At 45.7% G+C, this 25,555-nt stretch overlaps 1 protein-coding gene across 2 annotated transcripts; it reads right to left on the bottom strand.

Moving 5' to 3' along the window:
- Nucleotides 1-629: 629 nt before the first annotated feature.
- RRP9 (ribosomal RNA processing 9, U3 small nucleolar RNA binding protein) lies at nt 630-24,601 on the bottom strand. 2 transcript variants are annotated; one of them, XM_084839688.1, is made up of 15 exons: nt 24,487-24,601; nt 22,199-22,281; nt 21,700-21,806; nt 20,237-20,304; nt 16,021-16,062; nt 15,028-15,154; nt 12,130-12,254; nt 11,100-11,192; nt 10,315-10,415; nt 9,008-9,142; nt 7,490-7,552; nt 7,260-7,405; nt 5,515-5,594; nt 3,906-3,979; nt 630-3,160 (listed from the first exon to the last, which is right to left on the bottom strand). In XM_084839688.1, the coding sequence occupies exons 1-15, from the start codon at nt 24,565-24,567 to the stop codon at nt 3,055-3,057; spliced, it is 1,431 nt and encodes a 476-aa protein (XP_084695814.1). In that variant the 5' UTR covers nt 24,568-24,601; the 3' UTR covers nt 630-3,054. The 2 variants fall into 2 exon arrangements, with proteins under 2 accessions (XP_084695814.1, XP_084695813.1); XM_084839687.1 differs by having other exon boundaries at nt 2,042-3,160; nt 24,400-24,601.
- Nucleotides 24,602-25,555: the final 954 nt, after the last annotated feature.

Here is a 25,555-nt window from a genome sequence, read left to right on the forward strand (position 1 = left end):
GCTAAAATGGTTCCAGGCTGCCTAGGTTCAAATGGAGGACTGGGATGTCCAGCGCATCCTGTGCTATAACCGTTTTATATTAATGCATAGGCAAGAATGCATTTCAAGGCAGAGCAGTGTAGCATTCAAGAGTGTTCATGTATTGTTTCACAAGCTGCTCTGTGGCAAAACATACACATCCCAAAAAGTGTGCTCTACACACACACACACACACACACACACACACGCAAACACACAGTTCTACAGTTTCTTGCATTTTAATCCCACCCCTTGCCAAGGAGCATCAGGTGGCATGCATGAGTTCCCCCCTCGTCCATTTTTATCCTCACCATCAGCTAGCAAAGTAGGTTAAGGTCAGAGTAACTGGCCCAAGGACCATCAATGAGCAGCCGAGCTGAGTGGTGATTTTAACCTGGCTCTCTTTGCTCCTCGTCCAACACTGTATCCAAAGGATGCGTAAGTGATCACAGCCTCGTTTGGCAAATGCAACCTTGCTCGACTGAGCTCTTTTTACCCATGTATCATTCTTCATATAAAAACCACCATTACTGCTCAAGATTTCTTTTCCCCCCATTGTTCACAATTTTTGGCCACCTCAGGAGCAAGATATTAAAGTGAAGCTTTTTGACCCAATGGCAGAATCTTTCTGTATTTCTTTTGGTTTTAATTTCATGAACTGTTTACAGAATATGGGAATGGTGAAGGGGGTGGGAGGGAGAAGAGAGTGCTGCTACACAAAATGTCTGAAAAAGAGAATGTGAATTTGAGCGTGAACTCAATGTGAAATAGAGACAAGTGTTATTGTGATACATATCATTTTAAAATCAAAACAAAAAAGTTTAAAGTAGATTCTTTTGTGAACAAGTTTGTGATTTTTTGTAATTTATGTAAATAAAGTGCTTTTTTATTACTTAAGCCTTTGGTGGCAAGAACCTTAATCTGCACTTGGGGTTTTGAAATAAGGGACCCACATTTGGCTAAACCATTTGCAAGGCCAGGGAGATGGGCTCTGCTCACCCACACTGTGAGATTCTGAATGCCTGGCTGGGCAGCACTATCCTTTCTAAACAAAAGTAGCAAATTCACCCAGTTCGGCTCCTAGCTGAAGCGACAGGACAAGAACAGAGCAAACAGTATTTGCAAAGGCAGCAAGTGTTACCTCTCAGTTGATGAACAGCAAAACCCCCTTGTAGGAGGTTGTAGTCTATCCACTTTCAGGCAATTTACACCACAGCTCTTTAGGGAACTTTGTCAAAGCCTCTCTCCCGGAGACAAGGCATGGTTAAATGCCATTATTCATAAAAGCTTAACTAATTAGTGCTCAGAATTGTGAATGAGAAACTCACAATGCTATGCAAAGACAGTCCAGGATCTTAGAACCACTGAAGCCAACGAAAGCAAGAGGAGCAATGTGAATGTACATGCTTTGCAAATACAAGTTCCAAGATTTAATCTCTGGTCAAAGGATCATGCATCGGAGGGCCTGCCATCTGAGATCTAGGACAGCTGTTTCCAGTCTGAATAGAGAGAATTGGACCACTATGGTCTGACCCCTGCCTTTCCTCTTACAGCTGGAATTGAAGGTCAAAGCAGTATGTACAAACAGAGATAGTTTGCTTTGGGAATGCTCCAGAGAGCTGAATGCCTAACCAGCCCATTAAGAGTATTCACAAGAACAGCATCCTGGAATATCTCTGTATGATATGGAAACTAAAGGGAGGCAATTGCAGGCAAAGTGGGGCTATTACATCAGTAACTGTAATAGGCTATTTTTTTAATCCCTTTTAGAAAAGGATCATATTACATTGCCACTTTCATGCTGGAACCTCCTTTCACAGGAGGTAGCCATGTTTGTGTTGGCAGGAAAAAACATGGTGTCCTGTAGCACCTTTACTGAGGGATCAGGGCTAATGGATCAGTTTCTACGCAAGAGAACATCAACAGACCCAAATGTCACATTAAAAACTGCAATATTTAAATCACCTGGGACACTTTGCTGCCAACCTCAGTCTTCATACACCAACAAGATGATTTCCAGCATGAAATTATTGAACTAGATTTTATTAGTAAACTCAACTGCATTCAAGTCAAACAAAGAGTGGGGATATCTTTCCCTACAAAATAAAGTTCTTCTCTCTCTTGGGCATTAAATGAGTTTAGCAAGAACAACAGTGGCTAGTCTTGTGAATGCGTCACTCCATTCTGTGTCTATCCTTGTTCCCAGAGCAGATGAGAGAGCACATGCACATGCCACAGAATAAGGAGCAGGCCTCCCTGGGAGTAAGCCCCCTCCCCCCAGAACAGAGTAGGACTCTTCGAGGTAAACATGCATATGACTGTGCATTGTAAAGGGATCTCTCTCACGCTGGTTCCTAGTTCACAAGTGAAGGCTGAAGAAAGAGGATTGGGATGGGGCTATCTCAGTGTGGTTTGAGGTTACCCAAGATTCAAATTTTGCAAGCAAACATCTCACCTGACCTACTCAAGACTGAACTCAAGCTCTACATATGTTCCCCACCACACACCCAAGAGGACAGCAAGAGGACAGGGGAAAGAAGTGCAGCTGGATACACTACCTCCCCATCTAGGTTGTATTCTCTAAAGGCTGCATCTCTAAATCTAGATCTCCCCATCTAGGTTGTATTCTCTCTTCTAGGTTGCATCTCTAAAGGAGCGCTAGGGGGACAAGAAATTAAGTGTGGTTGATGGAAAATAAAATTGCAGAACGGAACTAACAGATGTCCCTGGTTTTGCCCCAATAATGGTCTTCAGGTACCTGACATTTCTAAAGATTTGGGTCTGGCTAGTACCAGCCAGAAAACCCCATTTATTTTCTGACCTCTTGCAGGGCCTTGGGCCTCTATGGCAGCACAGCGGATTGTTTATTTCAGAAACCCCTGCCCCCTTGTTTTTGAAAGTCTAATTGCCTGTTTGGGCAATACTGAGAGGATAATTAAGAGAGAGCCGCTACCATTTCACAAACAGAAGAGCTAGTTTTAATGTACAGGTCAACTCAAAAGAGTTTTCTACAAAGTCACTTGCAGAAAGAGAATATCAGGAGCCTTCACCAGATATCTCTGTGTTGCCTGCTGTGGTCTTCTTGAGTGGGATAATGCAGACGCTGTTCTTGGCCTCTTTGATCCTCCACCAACGACCCAATCTGCAATTCAACCCAGGTAAATTATGTCATCTGCCATTGAAACACTCCTCTTAAGTGCTATGATCTAGTAAATCTGAAGGTGAAGCTACACAAAGGCCTAAAGCAAACATTGTACAACTCCTACATGCTGCAAGATACCATCTAAATATAAAAGTAGTTAAACAAAGATGTAAAAAGATTTCCTACGGGCCTGCGCAGCGAGATGCTAACAAGACTGAACTGGGACTACTAGACCTGGGACAGGACAGCTTGTTCACAGACATTCCCATCATGTTTTTCTCTCTCAAGGACAGCTGAATGATAGCACTCAGCTTCATGCCTCCCAGTCTCGCATCTAACCTGGCCTTAAACTGTGAATCTAGATTTAACTGCAGTTTGCTGATGCTGTTCTAGAATAAGCTTTAAAGAGGCTCGATCTGCCAAGACTACAGTGCTAAGGAAGGGATTTTTTTTAATTCAAGAGGGAACAAAAATCTCTTATTAGAGTTGATGGGAAAATCAGTACTAACAAATTCTGACAGTTAAATTTGCAGGAAACCTACCAGATTCTGCAAGGGTACTAAGAATTCAGTAGGAGAATCCTAATCTTGTCTAAGAAACTACATTCTCAAGAAAGCTTGGGGGAAAGCCATTTATATTTGGTCCTAAAGTTGGCAATGAGCATGCCTCTGAAGGTGCCCTATGCCAATGTGATTGGGAAGCATGCACATATATAGTAATAAAACAGAATGGCAAGACTGAATACCTGTGTTCTTGTCCAATTCCAGCGACTAGAAAGTTTCCAGAATTTGAGAATTTCAAGCTATTAACAAAGCCAACCTGAGAAACACACATAAACAAGTTAAACACCAGGAATTGGCAAGTTGTTTGCCTACCTAAACACAAACCCTCCCCACCTTATGGCATGCCTAGGTTGTAGAGACCAGACAGCAACAGCATAAGGCAGGATGAGCAAGTCAGATCTCCTAACTCAGCTCAATTCAAAATGAGCAAATAAAGCAGCAGTGGGGCCTGGATTCCGGAAGGTTTGTGATGTTCAAGAGTGTTCTACATTTTCCAGCACAGAGTCTTGTGGCACTTTAAAGACAAATATTACTGTGGCACTCGGAAGCCTATTTTCACAACAAACTTGTTTGTCTTTCAGGTGCCACAAAGCTCTTTGTTGTTTCTGCTGCAACAGACTAACACAGCCATTCCGCAGCTACATATTCCATTGCAGAGTTTTGATCCATCGAACAGTGGATGGATCACCACTACTGGCATTTCATTCCATTTTTCTCTTTCACTCACACTCCAGGTCATCCCCAGCCTGTTTCCCCCTTATGTAGTATAAGCCAATCCACTAATTTTCTAATTTTTACTACAGCTTCAAACAATGCCACTGCTTCAAAGCATCCCTTCATACTGAAGTTCTGACAAGGCAGCTCTGTTCCTGAAGCTTCTGCACAAGGATAGTATCAACAGAAAGGGACTATCAATTTGCAACCATAAGAGGTCATTTTACCATATGAACTATAGTTCTGACCTACTGGACCTTTTAGAAGGGAACCAGTATGATGTGTCCATTTTGCTCTACATTTTCCATATCAATGTAAGCTCACACAACTACTCATCAGGCCGAGCTGAGACTCTATATCGCAGCTTACTGAACACAAGGGTTAGTATCCAACAGGGTGCAACCGCTAACATAAATGACGCTGGACAAGCCTGAACTAGCCTAGGGCAATGCCAATAGCAATTTCCTGGGGAAATTGGGTGCACCAGCTAACTCTATTGGCGTTGTGCCAGAGTAGTTTACGTGAGCGCAGTTTAATTTACAATTGCGGCTGCGTCTCGTTGACTACCGCCCAGGAGTTAATCTAGTTCTCATGAGCTGCTTTAAGGAAGGAAAACTCAGCTGCACAAAAACAAGCATTTATATAGCACCTTGTAGCATTCAAAGCATTTCCTATACATGGAGAAGCCTGTTTTCACTTGTTTTTAACTATGTTGGAACGGGGTCAGAGTCAGTGCTAAGAAGAGAAAGGATTGGCTAAGGCGCCAACAGAGTGAGTGGTCAAGGTCAGAGTCAGTGCTAAGAAGAGAAAGGATTGGCTAAGGTGCCAACAGAGTGAGTGGTCAAGGTCACAGTCAGTGCTAAGAAGAGAAAGGATTGGCTAAGGCGCCAACAGAGTGAGTGGTCAAGGTCAGAGTCAGTGCTAAGAAGTCCCCTGGCTCACCACAACAATTCCATAGTATGGTTTGTCCTGTTTGTTCCTTAGCTTTAGACTTGTTCACTGTGGAACTCTACCTAGGAAAAGAGCACCTCAAACAGGGAGCTAAGCTCCCACCCACTCCACCAGCATTTTCCTCACCAGGGGAATCTCAAACAGTGGCTCCAGCTTCCGGAATCCTTCTGCACACTTCCACAATTTCAGACTGGCACTATGGGAACCTGCCAAGAACAAAACATGAGAAGGTTGGCTGGCATACAACTGGGGGATGAAAGAGGGTTAAGAACGGAACTTTTCCCCAAGTTAGATCAGCTGGTAGTTCTGGGGCTCAACATTTGCCACCCAATTCATTCGAGCTGATGAGAAGTGCATCTGTAATCTTATTCCTGGCCTATTTATTTATTTATTTATTTATTGCATTTATACCCCGCCTTTTTTCCTCTTGCAAGGAACCCAAGGCGGCTTACATTATCCTCCTCCTCTCCATTTTATCCTCACAACAACAACCCTGTGAGGTGGGTTGGGCTGAGAGTCTGTGACTGGCCCACAGTCACCCAGTGAGCTTCCATGGCTGAGTGGGGACTAGAACCCGGATCTCCCAGCTCCTAGTCCAACACTCTTGCCACTACACCACACTGGCCTACTGTCACCTCTGGCTCGGTGCAGTTTGTTTCTGCCTGCTTGCAATGCATCTTATATAGACTAAAACGGGCTGTTTTTTCTTCAAAAATCTGGCTGCTAAGAAATCCCCCCTTGGACTTCTTACGTATGCACCGTTGATCCAAGAGAGTTATGCAGACAAGCTCATAAGAACTCATGAATGAGAAGTAATATAGTACATGCTATGTTCACATTATCCTACCTCAGCAGTTAGGGACTTTCCAGCCAAAGATTCCTAACCTGCTCAACTAATCTGCACCACTGAGAGACCCCTTGCTATAAACAGATAACTTCTGCTAAATTAAGCAGCAAGTTATCTAAGTGCCTAAATTTATAAAACCAAAGGTTTCTACAAAAGCACTCTGCTGGTTCCTTTGACATCACAGGCCAAAACATCAGAACACCTTGGGAAGGGCCATGGCTCAGTGGTAGAGCCCCTGCTTTGCAAGCAAAAGGTCCCAGGTTCAATCCCTGGCACCTCCAAGTAGGGCTGGAAAAAAACACCTGTCTGAAACCCTGGAGAACTGCTGCAAAACCCGTGTCAACAATACTGGGCTAGATGGCCCAAGGATCTGACTCGGCACAAGGCAGCTTCCTAGGTTCCTATGCACCCTGGCTAACGGCACCCAAAGAGGAGAGATTTGAGAAGCAATTCAATTACAAGTGTAACGAGAGACCCACCCTGACATCAGACAGCCTGAAATAGTTTATTGCCTTTAGCAGACCCACATGGCAACAGTGAGAGCATGGGGGATGCAAGTGTAGATGCTCTGAAGGCCATTTACACTTAACAGAAGTGGGGAACCTGCAGTCCTCCAGGTGTTGTTGGACTCCCAACTCCCGTCAGACCCAGCCAGCATGGCCAATGATCAAGGATGACTGTAGAGTTGCATCCGGAGGGGCACAAGCTCCCCACCCCTGCCTTAACAAGGAACTTGGAATACACTGCACGATAGTAACCAAACCAGAACCTGTTAGGCAGGCACTGATCCCATAGTCAGAGGGAAACATTGGATGGTTTCATACAAAGCTCTTTGAACAGGCATGCTGCCTACTGAGCAGAAAGTCACAGGGCAATCCTACACTCAGATATGCTACAGGATTTTAGTCCAAGATACACAGCTAGCTTCTACTACAGAAGGCCTTAAAGGAAAGTCCAGCTCCCTCCCTCCTACAATCCCAGGGCAACAGGAAAAGCAAGACAAGGGTCTCATAGCTTGAGGCACCTGTGGCTATGAGGTCACTGTTCAGCAAGGCAGCAACTGAAGAGATCCAATATGGCTGTTCCAGGCCGTGCGTGCCATGGCAACTGTGGGCTTGCTTCACTGTGGTTAGCGGTTTCTTTTTTGAGAGACCCCAGAGAGCTATTGACCTTAAGAACAGCAAAACAACAATTATACCAAATGCAAGAGCCACTGGGTAAAACAGCACAATCAAGACTTCAGGAGGTTCTTACCCATCATCTGCACCAGACACCATATGCTCCTCATTGATCAGTTGGATACAATCAATAGAGCCCCTAATCCAAAAGAGGAAAGCATCATTGTTTTTGAGCTTCATGCTCCAGTCTATTAAAGAAGCAGTCTGAAGAGTCCAGACTATTAGCAGTCAACAGCAGGCGCGGTATTGCCAATATGTACCATCTAGGGAAAGGAGCTTAATCCATCTGATATAAGTGCAGGGCAGGAACAGATAGCACATTTCAGAACCATCTTGGTCAAAAAGACTTCTGCGCCCTGCCAACTTATACGTAAGATGCAAAAAGCGCAAGGCAAGATGTTTCATGGATTATGTTGATGGGAAAAACTTCCCACCAGGAAATCCAAACACATGGGCCCAGTTCGGATGAACCGACCACCCATGGGTGTTTAAACCAATGTAGTCATGACCACGCAGGAGTGAGCGAGCATGCTGCCTCCCAACCATGCACATGCTTCTGCTCCGAAAACAACCCAGGAACACCTCATTCCTGGGTTATTTGCCATGATGTCCGAACCCTGCACTCTGAGTGTTGACGGAGAAACAACCCACAGTTTTAATCTAGCAACAAACCATGGGTTAAAACTCGGTGTTACTTTTCCCTTAACAACCCAGAGTACCGGGTTCGAACTTCACAGCAAACAGCCCAGTAACAGGGTGTTCCTAAGTGGAAATGGGCAGGTGGTTCAGAGACAGCTCATTCCCACGCAATCACAACTATCCATGGTTTAAACAACCCATGGGTTGTCATTAAGTGTGAACCGGATATTCGTACCATCCTTGATGTTGCTTAGCCTAGGAACATTGTTCTTCAGCACCAAAGTTATTTCACCTGTTCTGCCTGCAGGGGATGCCATTTTGATGCTGGGAAGGCACTCTCCTGAAGTGGCAATTTCATGGACATCAAGTACCTTAAATGATGTACCTATTTAAACCTCAGCATCATAGGCCCACTTTGATAATCTAGTCTTTAGACTGCTGGTAAGTCACCAGTCCAGTCACCAGTCCTGCATTTCGGACCACAAGTGATCAGAAGAATCTGGCCTACACAACAGGGCTTCCCTGCCTCCGACCACTTCTCACTCCAACACCACCACTCCACACCACACCCAACATCACTCAGGGGCTGCAGTGGGACAGAGAAACAGGAGACACACACACACACCCCGCCCCCTACCTTTTGTGAGTGGAAGGGCCACGAGGGGCCCTCTGCATCCCACCCATTCCCACCACAGGCTCAGAAAGAGGATGCAAATAGAGACAAGGGTCTAAAAATAATGTGACTGGTGCAATGGGGAACAGCCTGCTGCTCCTAGCCACAGGTTAACTCCAGAGGGCCAACACCAGGTGCATTCAGCTTCAGAGGACAGCAGAGATGCAGCAACAGCGGCGAAGTGGCTTGTTGGACACACTGCACACAGAGCACAGACCTCCCTCCCCACCACATATTCTGCTGAAGGGAAGAACCTAAATAGGAGATCGCCCCCACACGTACTGATGCCCATAAAACACGAGCTGGGATTCCTCGGGGACTTTCCAGATTCGGACGGTGCCGTCCCTCCCTCCTGCCGTGACACAGCACTCCCGGCTCAGGCTGTCCAGTCCCGTGATCATGTCTTGATGCCCAAACCTGAGAAGAAGGGGAGCGGGAGAAGTGAAGCAGGTGAGATTCAGCTGCCGACTGTGCCCATTTGAGACTCAGGCATTCCTTCTGGAAACGTGCCACAGCACCTCACTGCTAAGAGCTCCACAAGATTTTTGTTATAATATGGTGGCCTAGTTAGTGGGATTCAGAAAAGCTTGGTCCTGCAGCTGCTCGCGCTCCATATGGGAAAAGGTTCCCTTTTCCTTTGGTAGCTTATAAGAGGAGTCGGCAAGGGCATCCTCGTTTTACAGTGGTGAGGAAGCTGGAGCTACAGAGACTCTTGCTCACTTTTGCCTGCAGGGTCTCAAGGATTGTGCCTGGCATCTAAGAAATAGGACTGCCCTGAGGGTACTGTAGACAAAGGAGTCTTTCCTTGCTGCAGACAGGCCATTCAAAGCAGTCAAGATTAACAAGCCTGGCAGCTCTGCCATACTCCTGCCAACTGGGCAGGTTCCTGGCCTCCCATGGGAACTTCACGTCTCGGACAGTGGAAGTACTACTGAAGAAACTGAGTTCAGGGACAGGGTTTTGATGAAAGTCTTCCAGAAGAGAAAGGGTCAGCAACGCACGGCCCACATGTGCCCCCTGTCCCCCACCCCAGCCTTCTTTCCACTTCCCTCGTTGTCACTGCTACGGTGATGAAATTTCATCAGCACACAGGCACAGTTTCCCTCTAAAGCAAGGCATGTGGGAAATGTGCACCCTGTTTTAATGCAAAACAAGATTCCCCGGGTCTTCTGGGGGGGAATTTTGCATTGATGCAAGGCACACACTTGTTCTGAAAGGTAACTGTGCCTTTCTGGCCACCACTGGGTGGTGGAAATTTTGGCAGTGGTGAGGTTGCAGCCCTCTGGTGGGTTCCGGGGGTGGAAATTGGCCCCCAGACCTTCTGAAATTGCCCATCCCTACAATACAGGTTTGCCCAGCCTGAAGCAGTGGCAAACTTATTTTGCCAGCTATGCAACAGGCGCAACAGCCAAAAAGAGGAACCACCATGTTAACTGGTCACAGAGACCAACTTAGAGAAAGCTGATCTGGAAGGTGGCCTATAACTTGCAGAGAAGTCCATGACTTCTACAGTCCAGATATATGCCACGTACATTTCTCAGCATCTTTCCCCTAATCCCACAAGTACACATGAAAAGCATGCGCCTTACAAGGTTTCCACATAGGCATTCTCTGCCACATTCCACACTTTGACTGAACGATCGTGCGAGGCGCTGTACAGCTGGTGCGTGCCCTTCCGGAAAGACAGGCCCTGTGCGGAAGAAGGGGATAGTGGTGTGAGGGAGGCAGCAGGCTGGTGGGGGATTTGGTTGGTGCTTTCAGTCATAGTCACTTGAATCTCTGTCAAACCTAGCTCACATCCTCCCCAGAGGAGAGTGGATTTCAATACTACTAAATGAGAGACAGGTAAAAGCTTACAGACCCTCAAGAATATGGTGACACTGGATCATGTAAAAGAAAGGATCCACAAGGACTGGAAGATACCTTTGCTACGCAACGCACTTTGCAGATTACCACTTGTATTTTTTATCATCAGTACTACCATGTTGCACTTTCCAGTTCTAGTTAATATATATAGCACATCTGCAGGCAAAAGAATCTTGGATTCTTTCTTATCCTGCCTTTTCTATGATGCAGCTTAAGGCAGCTCATAAGACAGAAAAATTAAAAATCCATAATAATGTAGAAAAATCAATACAGCTAGCAGGAATGTTGATTTTAACGGCCAGAAAGCAATCAGCTAAATTGCAACTACTGATTTTATGCAGGCCGCTTCTACAAAATCTACTCTCCAGGAGGCTGTGAACGTCTTTATTCATATCGTTGTTCCTTCATTTTAGGACATAACGTTGAATGCACCAATAAAAATACACACACACCCTGCGTGTGCCTGATCTACGAGGCCACTGCCTCACACGTTGTAGAACAAACTCACCGACACAGCATCACGATGACCTGTGAACTTATACAGGTGCCTGCAGGTTGCAGCTTCCCAGATCATAACAAGCTTGTTCCTATCTCCTGTAGCCTAGCATAAAAAGACAAAGCAAGACACTCACAACCTTTCAGGAACACTGCGCATTCTGGACCAGCCTACCGCCCTCCTGATATGTCAGACTACAGTTGCCTCCAACCAACATGGCTGCTGGCTGGGTATGATGGGAGCTATAGTCCAACACATCTGGAGGGTGCCCGGATGGGGAAGGCTGGTCTAGATATTCCTGGTAACATTATGAAGGTGTCCATGAAGACTTAACTCAGGCAATAAGAGGCTGATAGATTGCGTCTACCTCCTTCATGCTACTCGGCTTTTTAGATCAGTTAGTGTCCCACTGCAGCCATGCTACCAGCCAGGACCAGCAGCAGCTCCACTCTGTGTACGATTAGCAGTCGACGACAGCAGCAGCGAGCCTTCACCATTTCTGTGAAAGGGCAGACCTACAGCACAGACCTGGCTGAGCAACACGTACCGACCACACACTTTGCTAGCATGGCCCCAAATGCACAGGTTGATCAGGTGGATACCCTCATTCTAACAAATGGCCAACCCACTGATAGGTACAGCGTTCGGAGGGGATGTCCAGTTTTTGCAATGAAGAGGGAAAACCAAACTGCATAGACTCAGAACTCAAGTAGTCCTCCAACTCTGCTAGAGACTAAAACATTCTTGTTCCAGCAGGCCTTTGGGACCTAGTTGGAACCTGGGGGTAAGCTGCTAAAATGCTGTTTTAAAATGCTGTTTTAATGTTTTTAATATAATTTCAATTGTATTGTTCTTTAATTATATTTTAACTTCTGTATATTTTCATATGTTTTAATTGTATATGTTTTAATGTTTGTAAGCCACCTTGTGTCCCAGTACTGGGAAAAAGGCGGGGAATAAATACTACTACTACTACTACTACCACCACCACCACCAGGGGGGCTTATCTGCCCAGAATGGGAGGAGGGTAGATTCTTCTTACCAAGTATTTGCCATCTGATGAGATAGCCATAGAGAGGATGTGCGCTGTGTGGCCAGCGTAACTGTCCTCCATCCCCTTCTTTCCTCCACGGATCACATGCAGCTTCTTCCCGCTCTCCACATCCCCTGAAATACAACGTCTAAGTCAGCTGGACAAGGACAAGACAAAAATCACACAGGTATTTTCAATTTTCAGGATCTTCCCCCACTTTCATTAACCCAGAGTTCTGCAAATTTGAATTATTGTGGTAACATTTATGGTTAGGGAGGCAAAAACACTTCTAACAATAGGACACCTTTTAATAGGAACCAAAGAGACATTAAGAAGACATTGTACAGGGAGGGGAGGTTAGCATTTTTTTCTTTAAAAAAAATGGCATCCGGTATTTTATACCAGTTTTTAAAACTGTTAACACAAAGCCACCAGTCCAAAAGTGCACAACTCGGGGGGGGGGGGGTGAGTAGAAGACTGACTGTACACTTCAGATACTACACGGTTGTTCACAGGTGACACACAAAAAAGGAAGGACGCTTGAAATACAATTATAAATTCACCTTTTGCGTCAATTGATTTAAAAAGCACAAGCATGTGCATTTAAAGCTGCATTTCCTTTTCTCATACATGCATGTATGAGAAAATGTATGCATGTATGTACAGGGGCGCAAACACACATTAAGTAGCATGTACGAGATCAGTCCTTCATTCTATGCACTGTCCAGACCTCAATGGATCAACGAATAGTTCTACTACATCCCCACAAAAGTCTAATCGAGAGTATAAGAAGAACCAGGTCAACCTCAATCATAAGTCACCAAAATCTCCAGTTCACTCCAACTTTGAATATGTTCACTGTGAAAGGATTTTTCTTGGGCTTTGCAACTTTCACTTAGCATAGAAGATGGTACTGAGGGGTGGGGTAATGCTTTAATGTAATGGGGCAAGCAGGGGAGCAAAATCTACTGTATTAGAAGCTATTTAGATACTATATGTATACTGATAGGACGTGTTGCATTAATCTTTCGGCTATGTGAGTCCTTATAGGGAAATAAGGTGACTGTTCAAGGGTTATAGAAGGGGTAGACGTTGTGGTTTGGGATTCCCCTGTCTGGAAAAAAGGAGTAAAAAGGAGCCGTCGACCACATAAAAAAGGAACAAAGGCTGTTTAAAATAAGTGTGCCCAGGTATCTAATAATGGGGACCCTGAAATTTTAGCCTCTAGTTTTTCCCTTACAACTGGCACATGCTATTCTATGGATTAAACTACCATGAACCATATTCTTTTACCACTTCTCTGTTGGCGTGCTGAAGCAGCTGATAGGGAAGAGAGGTCAACCACTAGATTATAAGAGAACTTAATTTTGGCACAAAATCTCTTCTGGAATCTATTCATGATGCTACAGTATTAATGATGCACTCTGTTCCGGGAGCTGCATAGTGGAATGCACGCAGCTCCCTGCAACGTTCAGGTACGCAGGGAGATGGCAATTCTGTGTACTTATCTCCCAAAACACCACCCATGGTCCAAGCGTCAACCTTTACCGTGGCTTGGCGTCCATTATGTCAACTAAGCAGCAACAGTCACCAAACCACTAAATCATGCAAAAGTGAACCAAGCTGAAGCCAACCTGATGATGACTTCATACTAACCATGAGGGCAGAACTGCCTCGTTAGCCAATGTGGTGTGTTTCTGGTACAGATGACAAAGGACCCCAATCATGATCATACCACTGTCCACAGACGTTTTGAAAGCAAGCTTCATAAAAACTACTGTCAATTTGATGCTCAGAGACTTAAGTGAAGTCATAGGTTCCTTCTCCAAAGGTGAGGATCAGATCAGCTGGGATACAAATATAATCTAATATGGGGGTGGGCAACTTCAGGGGGGTCTGGGAGCCACTTTTGACTCCACAGACCACTGTGTTGCTGGATTTGGTGGTAATGGCAAAAAAATTGACCGTTCACTGCTCCGTAGTGTCTTGCCGCTGAAATCTGACACCAAACCAGATTCTTGGCTGCCACTGTGAATTTCACCACCACAATAGCAGAGGCTGCACCAAGGGGCAGTAGGGGCTGCATGTTGCCCACCCCTTATCTAAAAGAACATATAAGGGAAGGGTCATTGCCCTGTGGCAAAGCACATGCTCCGCACATATGAAAGAGCCTACCGGTTCAATCCCAGTCATCTCTGGGTAAAGATTCGGAGGTAGCAGAACTAAAGCAGGCCTATGCCTGGTATTCTGGGAAAGTTGCAGCCAGCCCAAACAAAAGGCACAAGGCTACATGGTCCAATGGTTTAATTTCAGCACAGAGCTGCTCCTTTTATTTGCTTATAAGGACATGAGACTAGTTTCTGGGTTTTAATACCCACCAGCCCAAAAGGGCATGGAAGGGGAGTGACATGGTCATAAGTCCTTCTAGAAAACAATATATTTCAACAACATGCCACTAATAGCAATCCATGCCAGTTTAGTTGTCAAGCAGAACCATCTGCAAGCCCAGTTTTGCAGATGTAGCAGCACAAATAGAATTTCCGAAGCTGAAAGTGCTGCCAAGCTTCAATATGAAGAACAAGACAGGAGGTGCTCAGAATAAACCAACCAGGTAATAAGCGGGGAGAAAGGAGCAGTGCCAGGATAACACAGATGTGGAGAAAGGCTGACCATGATGGCAATATTTTGTCAGCCATACTAAAACTGGCTCCTTCACCTTCCCAGGCAGCACAAACAGAAAAGCGGCACGTCAACATTTGGTGCAGGAAACACAGAATTGATCCACTCAGCCTGCCAATTCTATGAATGACATCTGTGACATTCATAATGCGCGCTCTCTCTCTCTCTCTCTCTGGCCGCCTCCTCCATGCATTGACACAATCGCTTTTTGTAGAGAATAAGACTCACATTTGATGATGGAGCAGTCTTTGGCTGCAGAGAAGATACATTTATCATCTGGCGAGATGACCAGACAGGTGATGGGCAGCTGGTGACCTCGTAGTATCCTGATGTCAGAACTGTCTGGAGGCTGCACCTGACCAAAGAGTAGCAGTAAGGTCAGCATACAGGCCCAGGTACCAAATTGAAGGGAACAGCAGTTTACAAGCTTGCTCAAAGATGAGTTGGGTAGGTATCCTGACAGTTAGGGCACAGGGGCAGCTAGGCATATTCCACCATACACTAATTTCATTAAAAATGCCGGAGAGTTCTTTTGTCAGTGATTTGCTCCAGAAGTCAAGAGCTAGGCCAAATGTTTGGATCACCAAGCTCCTGGTAACAGTGGGTATTGGGGATGCTTCATCCAAACCGAAGCACTTGACTTTCCCGAGCCAGATATAAAAATGAATCTTGACCAACTTACCCCTTGGATCACAACAAAGGACTGATGCATCACAAGGCATTTTGCACTGTGAGGACTTCAACTCTGCTTTGCAGTGTGATGCAGCCCAAAGGAAGCACTGCATTCTGTTGCCTCCTCAAACTTAGACAGACAACTTCTCCCATTCCCATACTAGATAAACAGGATAGCAGCACTAACTATTCTTACTCAAATAAAGGCCAGGTCAGAAATTTTAAACTGGAGCTCTAGCCACCAAAATAAGCAACTTCTTCAGAACATAATATCAAGCAATCAGGTGTTGGCTACTGTACAGAAAAGCTACAGTTTCTAGCAGAAACACATGTTGGACATTAATGTCCAAGGAAAAGGGAGATCAGTTTTATTTAAAAGCTGATGAGATTACCCCCCACTCACTCTTCAAGTGACCTCAAGCAATAGAAGAAAAGGTTCCATGTGTTAATTTACTAGAAATACTACGTCTCCTCTGCTTCAAGGAATAAAGCAATAGCTATTCTGAAGCTCTGCAGGAAAATAGTTCCAGGGAAATTGTTTCTACTTACGATTTTTGCAATTTGTCGCTGCAATTTTCCTTTCTGTTCAAGCTATGGGAGAAGAATAAAATAGAGACTGATCACAAGAATTCTCTCCTCCCCCTTCACATCCAAAGAATAAAATATAGGCAGCGCACACACATACATGACTGAATACTGCTTAGCTAACAGAACCCTGATATCCATCTTTCATTTTTTTTAAAGAAAGGTACACTTAGAGCACAATCCTATGAATGTTTAGACAGAGAAAAGGCCTACAACTCCCAGCATGCTGGCTGGGGAATTCTGGGAGTTATAGGCTTTTTCTCTGTCTAAACATGCATAGAACAGAATCATAGAATAATAGGGTTGGAAGGGGCCTGTAAAACCATCGAGTCCAAGCCCCTGCTCAATGCAGGAATCTCAGTCAAAGCATCCCTGACAGATGGCTGTCCAACCTTGTCTTGAATGCGTCCAGCGTGGGATTGCGCATAGGCATAGGATTGCACCCTTAAGTTCCTAGCTCTCGTGCCGCCTACCCAAGTCTCCATGCAGAGATAAGACTTGGAAAAGTGTGATCACAATATAATTTAAATGCTGACAGATATGGTGCTTACATACTGCCTCCACAGATGTTATTTCATAACTTCAAAACATAGCCATAGTTCTACAGCAATGACATGGTTTTGAAATTGGGCTAAGAACACAAACAGTTACCACCTCACTGACTGGAAGACAAGCAGCTGAGAGGAAACAAGCAAATGACTGTTTCCTGAAAGTGAAATGCCAAGAAGCCCAGAGCAGAGGGCACAATGCAAATTAACAACACACAACTGACATCCGAAAGAAAAAGTGTTTCCACGCTCCCTGTGACCTACAAAATATTATAAGGATAGCCACCTAGTTACAGCCTAGAACTTGCACAAATGGACTACATTCACTAGACAAGAAAGAGGAAAGGTTCCTCCTGTGCAAGCACTGGGTCATTACTGACCCCTAGAGGGATGCTGCTTTTGCTGGCGTTTTCATGGCAGACTATAGCAGGGTGGTTTGCCATTGCCTTCCCCAGTAGTGACTACCTTTCCCCCCCAGCATGCTGGGTACTCATTTTACCAACCTCAGAAGGATGGAAGGCTGAGTCGAACTGAGCCGGCTACCTGGGACCCAGCTTCCGCTGGGATCGAACTCAGGTCAAGGGGAGAGGTCTAATGTCCTATCTAGGCCCATCTTCTAAAACATGAGCAGAGATGTTAGCAATACCCCCTTTAGCTCCTGCTGAGTCTAGTGTCATGTGACAGAAAATGGATTGCCCATCCCTTTTATCAGGGTTGATTTGATTTAAACTGATTCTCTGAAGGACTCAATGTTAATGATTCAAAACAGTTTCAATCACTAGTGAGGAAGATTCTACTTTATCATCACTTTTAGTAGGAGTACATTATTGCTTAATATAACCTTAATAAATACTCAGAGATACAGGTTTCATTAGAAGTTATGTACACACCAAGCAATTATTTTGAATTGTTTTCAGATTAATTTTAACTAAAAAATGGGATAATTTGGTCAATTTTAGTACTAAAGCAGAATGAATTTGTGAAGTTACTCAGGGGATGAACCAGCTCCAACTGTTCAATTAAGCATGATATTTTGTCATGATGTGCCAGAATCACCACCACCACCACCAAACAAGCTTTTAAATTGTACTAAAAAGGTTTATTCTTCTGGATGGTATTCTTCTGCCACAACAACATTAACAAAACACGCACATTTTTTTTGTGGAGGTTTCATGCAGCAGAAGCGTCCTTAGGAGTCAGGACTGCATGGCTATGTTCTGTTCACTTTTGGTTTCACTTCCCAAAGGGAAAGGGGGGTTGGACTTGATGGTCTTATAGGCCCCTTCCAACCCTAATATTCTATGATTCTATTCCCCTATCCATTGCATTTATAGCCAGACTCCTCCTCCTTGTTCAGATCTACTCCATCTCCCCAAATTCTCTATTCATTCACTTTCTCTTTCTCTATTCATTGACATTTTCTAAGCAAGCAAGCAAAGCCACCAGAGGCGTAGCAGTAAATTTTGAAGCGCTGGCACTCCTCATGACAGCCCCCCAAGGAGCGCTCAAAATTTCAGGCAGCTGAGCTGATCCTTATCAGCAAACCACTTCTGTGAGTTTTCATCTGCTCAGGGCAGATCTTTTCTAAAGCTAAGAGGCCTTAATTGAGCATTCAGGACCAAGCCACAGCAAAATACTTTACACTATAGCAAGGAACAATATATTGCTGCTGGGAAAATGTATTTCCCCCCAGCTACGGTGAGATTGCAGCTAAGCTCAGAGGGAACCAGGAATTCTGAGGGGTGGGGTAGTGGGAGATGATATCAGCATCCATACTAATCAGAGTTGATTTGATCAAATTGACTGAAATCATGATTTAAACCGCTCCTCTGAAGGACTCAGTTTCAATTATTTAAATCAGTTTAAATCACTAGTGAGGAAGATACTACTTTATCTTCATTTTTAGTAGAAGTACATTATTGTTTAAAATAACCGTATTACATATTCAGAGATGTAGGTTTCATTAGAAGCGGAGGATACATGCAGCAGAAGTTTGCTCAGGAGTCAGGACTGGATGAGTATGTTCTGTTCACTTTTGGTTTCACTTTCTATCCCCCTCCACTACCCCTTGCATTTAGACTCCTCCTCCTTGCTCAGATCTACTCCATCTCCCCAAATTCTCCATTCATTGACTTTCTCTTTCTTTGCTCTTAGAGGCAAGGCTGAGGGAAAGGGAAAGAGCGAGAGCGCACATGTACTTCTGTATGCCACCCGCAGTGCAGAATAGGGCTGATCAGGTTATCTCCCATCTCCATGAACTGCTGTTCACACATTCATAGAATATAATCAGAAGTTTATAGTTAGTATTCATGATGATATCTTTGACCTGGGTTCTTTTTTACTAATTGTTTAAGAAAATTTCAAAACCCAATTTAGATTTTAAAATCCAATTAAAAAAATGAAAATAAAAAACATTGATTTTTTTCAACCCTGCCTTTTAGTAGCTATGTGAATACTTTTACTGAAGATCCAGTTCACACTGCTAGATCATGATTAGGCTCTACTTGGGAGGCAATCTCTGTGGCACTGTGACAAACAGACCCTCACTGACCTCTGTGGCCCATCCTGGCTTATCAGAGGAACATAGGGGTGGGCAACGTGACGGGGCTCGGGGGCCACTTTTGACCCCTCCTGTAGGCCACACTCCTGCTGCCATGCCACTGAATTTAGTGGTGGTGGCAAAAGAATTGCAAACCGCTAGAGGAGTTAAAAAATGGACAAATTTAGCTTGCTTTCAAACTAAATTCGTCCTTTTAACCCCTTCGTAGCGGTTTGCCACTGAAGTTTGGCAGCAAACCACTGAGTTTTTTGCTGCTGCAAATTTTGGCAGTGCAGCGGTAGGGGCCACCCCAAGGGCAGCATGCGAGCAGTGTGCTCTCCACCCAACATAGGTGCTGAGGAACTAGAAGTTTGATACACTGAGCGGTCACCATTAAAAGCCTTTTACAGTTCTGCTTAGGAAAAAGGAAGGAGTTTGTAATTATACAGGACATATTTGCTACCATGATAAGAGTGTGACAAGCCCAGAGAAAAGATGTCAATGGTACAGTGTTAAACAAACACGCACAGCTTTCATCAGCCTGCTATAAAGATGAAGATGGGGTATGTACAAGGAATCACATTAGAAGCTATCGGACTGCATACATCAGGAAAGGCCGCTGTCTCCTTCAGCATACAAATAGTTGGACTGAGAAGTGTGAAAGAGGATGCTTAACTCTAGAGAGGAAACAAACGCCAAGACAGAGAATGCCAACCGATCAAGGGGATAGTTCACTGCAGTACCGCTCTTGGCGTATGTGTAACACCAGCCCTCACAGTTCCCACTTGGCTCTTTGGATGTTGAGCCTGGCTAGGCAAAAGAAAACTGCTCATTTTTCTATTCGCCAACCACCCTCGTGCTGCTATGTGGGAGAGAGTCTGTTGCTTTTAAAAGCCTTGCCCACATAGCAGTGAGTGCTGAACACAGTCAGGCCCTGCAGCATGGGAGGCATTTCTGTTCAACTCTCTAGTGAGAAGATGGCACTTATTCCATAGGGAAGGTGGGGATTTTTGCCTTTCCTCTGCCCAATCCAAGAGACAGGGAGACTGGCCGCTTTCTTCAGTCCACCACCACTCTCAAGAATCCTACTCACCACGTCTTCCTTCAGTCGTCCAGCAACCAGGTCCTTCTCAAAGGCCTCTTCTTCAGCCTTTTCCTCTTCTGTCAAAGGCAAGAAATCACAAACACGGCATAAGACTTGGGGCTTCAGAAAAGATTAGAATTAAGAATGCGGAGGAAATAATTTTTGCCTTACTGCAATTTCTTTAGTCAATTGGAGACTTTCCCCTGCAAGAACTAGATGTAGCACAGCCATCTGTCAAGGCACTAAGCGTCCATTTGTATTTCCCCTCAAACACAGGGCTACCTCTTGAAAGTGCTGTGGCCTGGGTCGCATGCAACAACAATCCACAATTTTTAAAATTTGTGGGTTGTCATGAATAAGGCAGCATGCTGGTTAAGCATCCCTGTGTTGTTTGCTATAATGTGAGAACCAGGAACCCTGGCTTGCCTCTCTCCTAGCAAGCCGGAGAAATAACTCATAGTTTGGTCCTGGGTTATTTCTCTGGCATATCAGGGGTGAGAGACAAGCCAGAGTTCCTGGTTCACACATAACACTAAACCAACCATGGATGGAAGGTCTGTGGGCTGCTAAGCTGCTCCCACTTGCAGTGGGAGCTATCAGGCTGCACACACCAGCAAGCTGCCTTATTCATGACAATCCATGATTTTAAAAAACGGTGGCTTCTCATACGAACTGGGCCTGTGTGTACCAATTCTTTGCCTGCAGCCAACTTACCACATGAATGGGCTGTGGTGCACAGAATCACACTGGTTGTTCACATGACCACAAGAATCATCCCTAGATCAAACACTAGAGATTTACCCTCAGTTCAAGAATCTTTCAGTGTAACAAACACCCAAAGCCAACTCACCTCTTCCCTACACTTGCTTTTAAAAGTGCTGCATGAACCCCCAATTTATTTATTTATTTATTTATTGCATTTATACCCCGCCTTTCTCCCTCTCGCAAGGAACTCAAGGCGGCTTACATTATCCTCCTCCTCACCGTTGTATCCTCACAACAACAACCCTGTGAGGTAGGTTGGGCTGAGAGTCTGTGACTGGCCCAAAGTCACCCAGCGAGCTTCCATGGCCAAGTGGGGACTAGAACCCGGATCTCCCGGCTCCCAGTCCGTCACTCTCACCACTACACTACACTGGCTCTCTTAACCAATAAGTTAAGCAGTTTCTAAAAGTTAAATAGTTGAGATATCAATCTAAGACACCTGAGTTAAACTTCTTATTTCACAAGTCTGGTTAAATTAATGCAATTGTTTCCCCTTCTTTACACCAGAGGATTTTTTTTTAAATCCACAAACATCTCATGAGGAATTCTCATCCTATTCTGGATTCTTTTTATTTTTTAATCACCTTTGTTAAAGTTTTGCAATATATGTTTGTTTATGCAGAATTAACAGTCTGGTTAAGTCATCAACTAAACATTGTTAATACACAAGCAATCCAGTTATATCAAATCCTGCCTCTCTCTCGCACCTTGCTGTTGAAGCTGCTCCAGGTATAACTTTGCTAATCTCAATTTCTTCTCTTGTGGTGTCTCCTCAATCTCTTCTTCGGCTTCATTGTTCTTTTTCTTTAATGGACTATGGGTGGGAAAGAGACAATCTACATAGACGCATCTAATTTCTCTCCAACAAACAACCATTAGCAAGAAATAACTTTCTCACAATCTCCTTAGAGAGAATGCTTCAGTCCAATATGGCGGCCCCTTAAGGCCAAAAAGAACTATGTCAAGGAATCTCACAGGAGGCTTCATTGCACAGGGCCACACAAACATATGAGATTCACAGACTGCTATATAGTAAGAAGGACTCGTAAAACAATCCTCTCACCCAACTACTTCATGCAACCCCTTCCCCCAGGGGAATTCATACCAAGTTTGCTTCTTACTGTATTCTCCCCAAGACTATCCCAAATTATACGACTTTCCTTCTAGGCTAGGAAAGGACACCAACGTGGTCTGGAATATCCTTACATATCTGGTTCAGAATCACTGGAGATCTCCTCATTCAACTTGGAGCCAGCTTTCTGCCAGGCTTTCTCCTCTGCAACAGGAACCTGGGAAATGAAACACTTCTTTCAGAACAGAAAAACTGCAAGTCTGCTGGGATGAAGTATCACTGCATCATAAGGTCTTTCTCCCAAGTACTGAGGAACAGGAATGGCAAGTAGAAAAACTAGCAAACAATGAGTAACTGAAAAACTGTATAACTAAATTGCATTTTACTTTAAGATATGCTTTGCCACAGAGAGAATCTCTAATAATTTTTTTTTATTTATTAATCGCCCATCTGGCTGGTCACCCAGCCACTCTGGGCGATGTACAAAGCATATAATAAAACAGTTTGAAACAATAAAATTCTACAATAAAAACATTTTCTAAAATACCCTAACCCACCCCAAATGCCTGCCTGAACAATCATATTTTTAATGCATGGCAGAAGCTCATTAAAGAGGGGGCATGGCAGCGTTCCCTAGGGAGGGAGTTCCACAGAGTGCGGGCCACCACAGAAAAGGCCCTCTCTCTCATCCCCACCAGTCTAGCTGTCCTGGCTGATGGGACAGAGAGAAGGCCATCCGAGGCTGATCTTGTTAAGCGGCCTGTCTGGTGTTGCTGGAGGCGCGCCTTGAGATAGGCTGGGCCAGAACCATATAGGGTTTTAAAGGTCAAAACCAACACCTTCAATTTGGCCCGGAAAACAACTCGTAACCAGTGCAACTCCTTCAGCACTGGAGTGATGTGATCTCGCCGGCGGCTGCCTTTAATCAGGCGAGCCGCCGCGTTCTGTACCAGTTGCAGCTTCCAAACCATCTTCAAGGGAAACCCCACGTAGAGCGCATTACAGTAGTCTAAACGAGAGGAGACCAGGGCATGTACTACTGATGGGAGCAGATGGTTGGGAAGGAAGGGGCGCAGCCGCCGTATCAGATGGAGTTGGTACAGTGCTGTCCGGCTCACAGCTGACACCTGAGCCTCCATGGACAGCTGGGAGTCCAAAATGACCCCCAGGCTGCGGACCTGGTCTTTCAAGGGTAGCCGTACCCCATTCAACACCAGGTCAACATCCCCCAGCCTCCTCTTGTCTCCCACCAAAAGTACCTCGGTCTTGTTAGGGTTCAGCTTTAGCCTATTCCTCCCCATCCAGCCACTCACCATCTCCAGACATTTGGACAGGGATTCTACGGCCAACCTTGGTGAAGATTTGAACGAGACGTAGAGCTGCGTGTCATCCGCACATTGATGACACCGCACCCCAACAATCTACTCAAGTACAAATATAAACCACAAGGCTGACAGTGGAGACCAATGGAAAGGTTTTGACTTCTTAGATGACAGAACATCACTGCTAGTGCTTATTTAAACACCTATTCATGTCTGTCTGTGAGGCAAACTGCAAGGGTGCTCCCAGACTAGGCTTTTACTGTGCAATCACACTGCCTCATTCAGTGCCGGAGGCCCAGATAGCATAACCTTCCATTTGTTAATCTCCCATCTTTTCACACTGCTCCTCCTATCTTTATACCTACCACAAAAAAAATCGGGGGGGGGGGCTGAATAGCTGCACACCTTTTAAGCAATAGCGTTAGGAGCCCTCCATCTGCAAGCACTCAAAGCCTGCTAAAATTCAAGGCTGTAATCCTAAGGGTAATTTACCAGGGCACAAGCCCCATATATTGACCCCAATGGCATTACTTCCTAATAAACTTTAGGTTGGCTACATGCAAAAGAGGGTAGTGTTCCTGTACCTTTAACAGTGGTGTGGAAAAGAAAAATTGTGCCCTGAAGAAATTAAAGGCGCAGAAGGCACCCTGTTCCCTTTTACATCTGGCCAACCCAGTAATGCACAATCCAATGCATGCTTAGTCAGAAAAATTGTAGGGCTTTTTTCTGGCTGGGGAATGCTGGGAGAGGGCTGACATGAGCACTAATTGCACAGTGTGATCCTAGGGAAGTTTAGGGTACAATCCTATGCACGTTTAGCTAGAGACATGCTGGGGAATGCCGGGAGTTGTAGGACTTTTTTCTGCCCAAACGTGCACAGGATTGCAACCTAAACTTGCTTAGGATAACAGCACGCAATTAGCGCTCATGACAGCCCACCCCTGGCCGTCTTCACTCCAGTTAATACCAGCCTTTTCTCTCCCAGTCAAGCAGGCCAACACTTCTCCCCGTACCCGTAGAAAAGGTGGGAGGAAGCCAGGGCGACAGGTGAGGGGCGCCCGCCCCCGCTTTGCCCCGGACCATCCCGCCCCGGCGCTGACCTTCCGCCGCTTGCGCCCAGCCCCCGCGGCCGAGCCCCACCGCTGCTTTTGCGGCTTCCTTTTCATGCCAGCGGCCGCCATGCTGCAGCCTCCCTGGAGAACGCTTCTTCCGCGCGGCTCTCTGATCCAACCCTCGGCACCGCCCCATAGGGCGGACACGCCTCCGGCCTTCCCCTATTGGCTCAAATTCTGCCTGGAACCCCTCCTCCTCCAGAAATAAGATAAGGAAAGGCGACTGGCAAGGGCACGCCTACTTCGCCGAGTTCACTCTCATTGGCCCAGGCCAGCTGAGGGCGTACCATCTCCATTACCTTACTGGTCTCGTGAGCCGCTCGTCTTCCCGCCGTAGTGGGGCTTTCCTATTGGGTCGGCGCCGCGTGCGCGTCCCGTTCGGCGGGTGCGCCGGCGGTGCCGGGTGCGCCCTGCTCTTTCTGCAGTGTGCGCCGTGCGCCACTGGGGGAGCCTTGGGCAGCCGCCGCCGCCGCCGCGCCGCCGCCGCCGCCCTCGGGCAGCGCGTGTTGGGAGCAGTTCTGCGCGGGAGAATCTGCGGCTTTGATGCGCAGCGAGAGAAAGGAGCGAGGGTGCATGGGCAATCAGCGCTGCAGGCTGCGGAGTGTGTGGGGCTACCGCTGCTGAGCCCCTCCACCGGTAAAACACACAGGAGGATGAGTGACCCGCAACAATAGAGAAAGCCGGGAGGAAGGCGGCCGCGGGTTTCCCCAAATCAGCACTCCCCCTGCTTGGTGTCTCCCTCTCAGGGGCATACGCGGCGGCGCTGCCTTCCCGGAGAAATCCTAGATTTCTTGGCAGGGTGGTGATTGGTGCTCTCCTTTCTGCCATGATCTTAGTTCAAACCAGCTTTTGCACTCTCCTCTTTCACCCTCAACAAGAGGCTCTTGAGATCCTCTTCGCTTTCTGCCATTAGGGTGGTATCGTCTGCATATCGGAGGTTGTTGATCATTCTCCCGGCAATCTTAATTCCGACCTGGGATTCATCCAGCCCGGCGTTTCTCATGATGTACTCTGCATATAAGTTAAATAAGCAGGGTGACAATATGCAGCCTTGTCG

Source organism: Heloderma suspectum, chromosome 2 (assembly GCF_057233095.1).
Source record: "Heloderma suspectum isolate Gila_16-S chromosome 2, 16-S_ref, whole genome shotgun sequence".
NCBI classification, from domain to species: Eukaryota; Metazoa; Chordata; class Lepidosauria; order Squamata; family Helodermatidae; genus Heloderma; species Heloderma suspectum.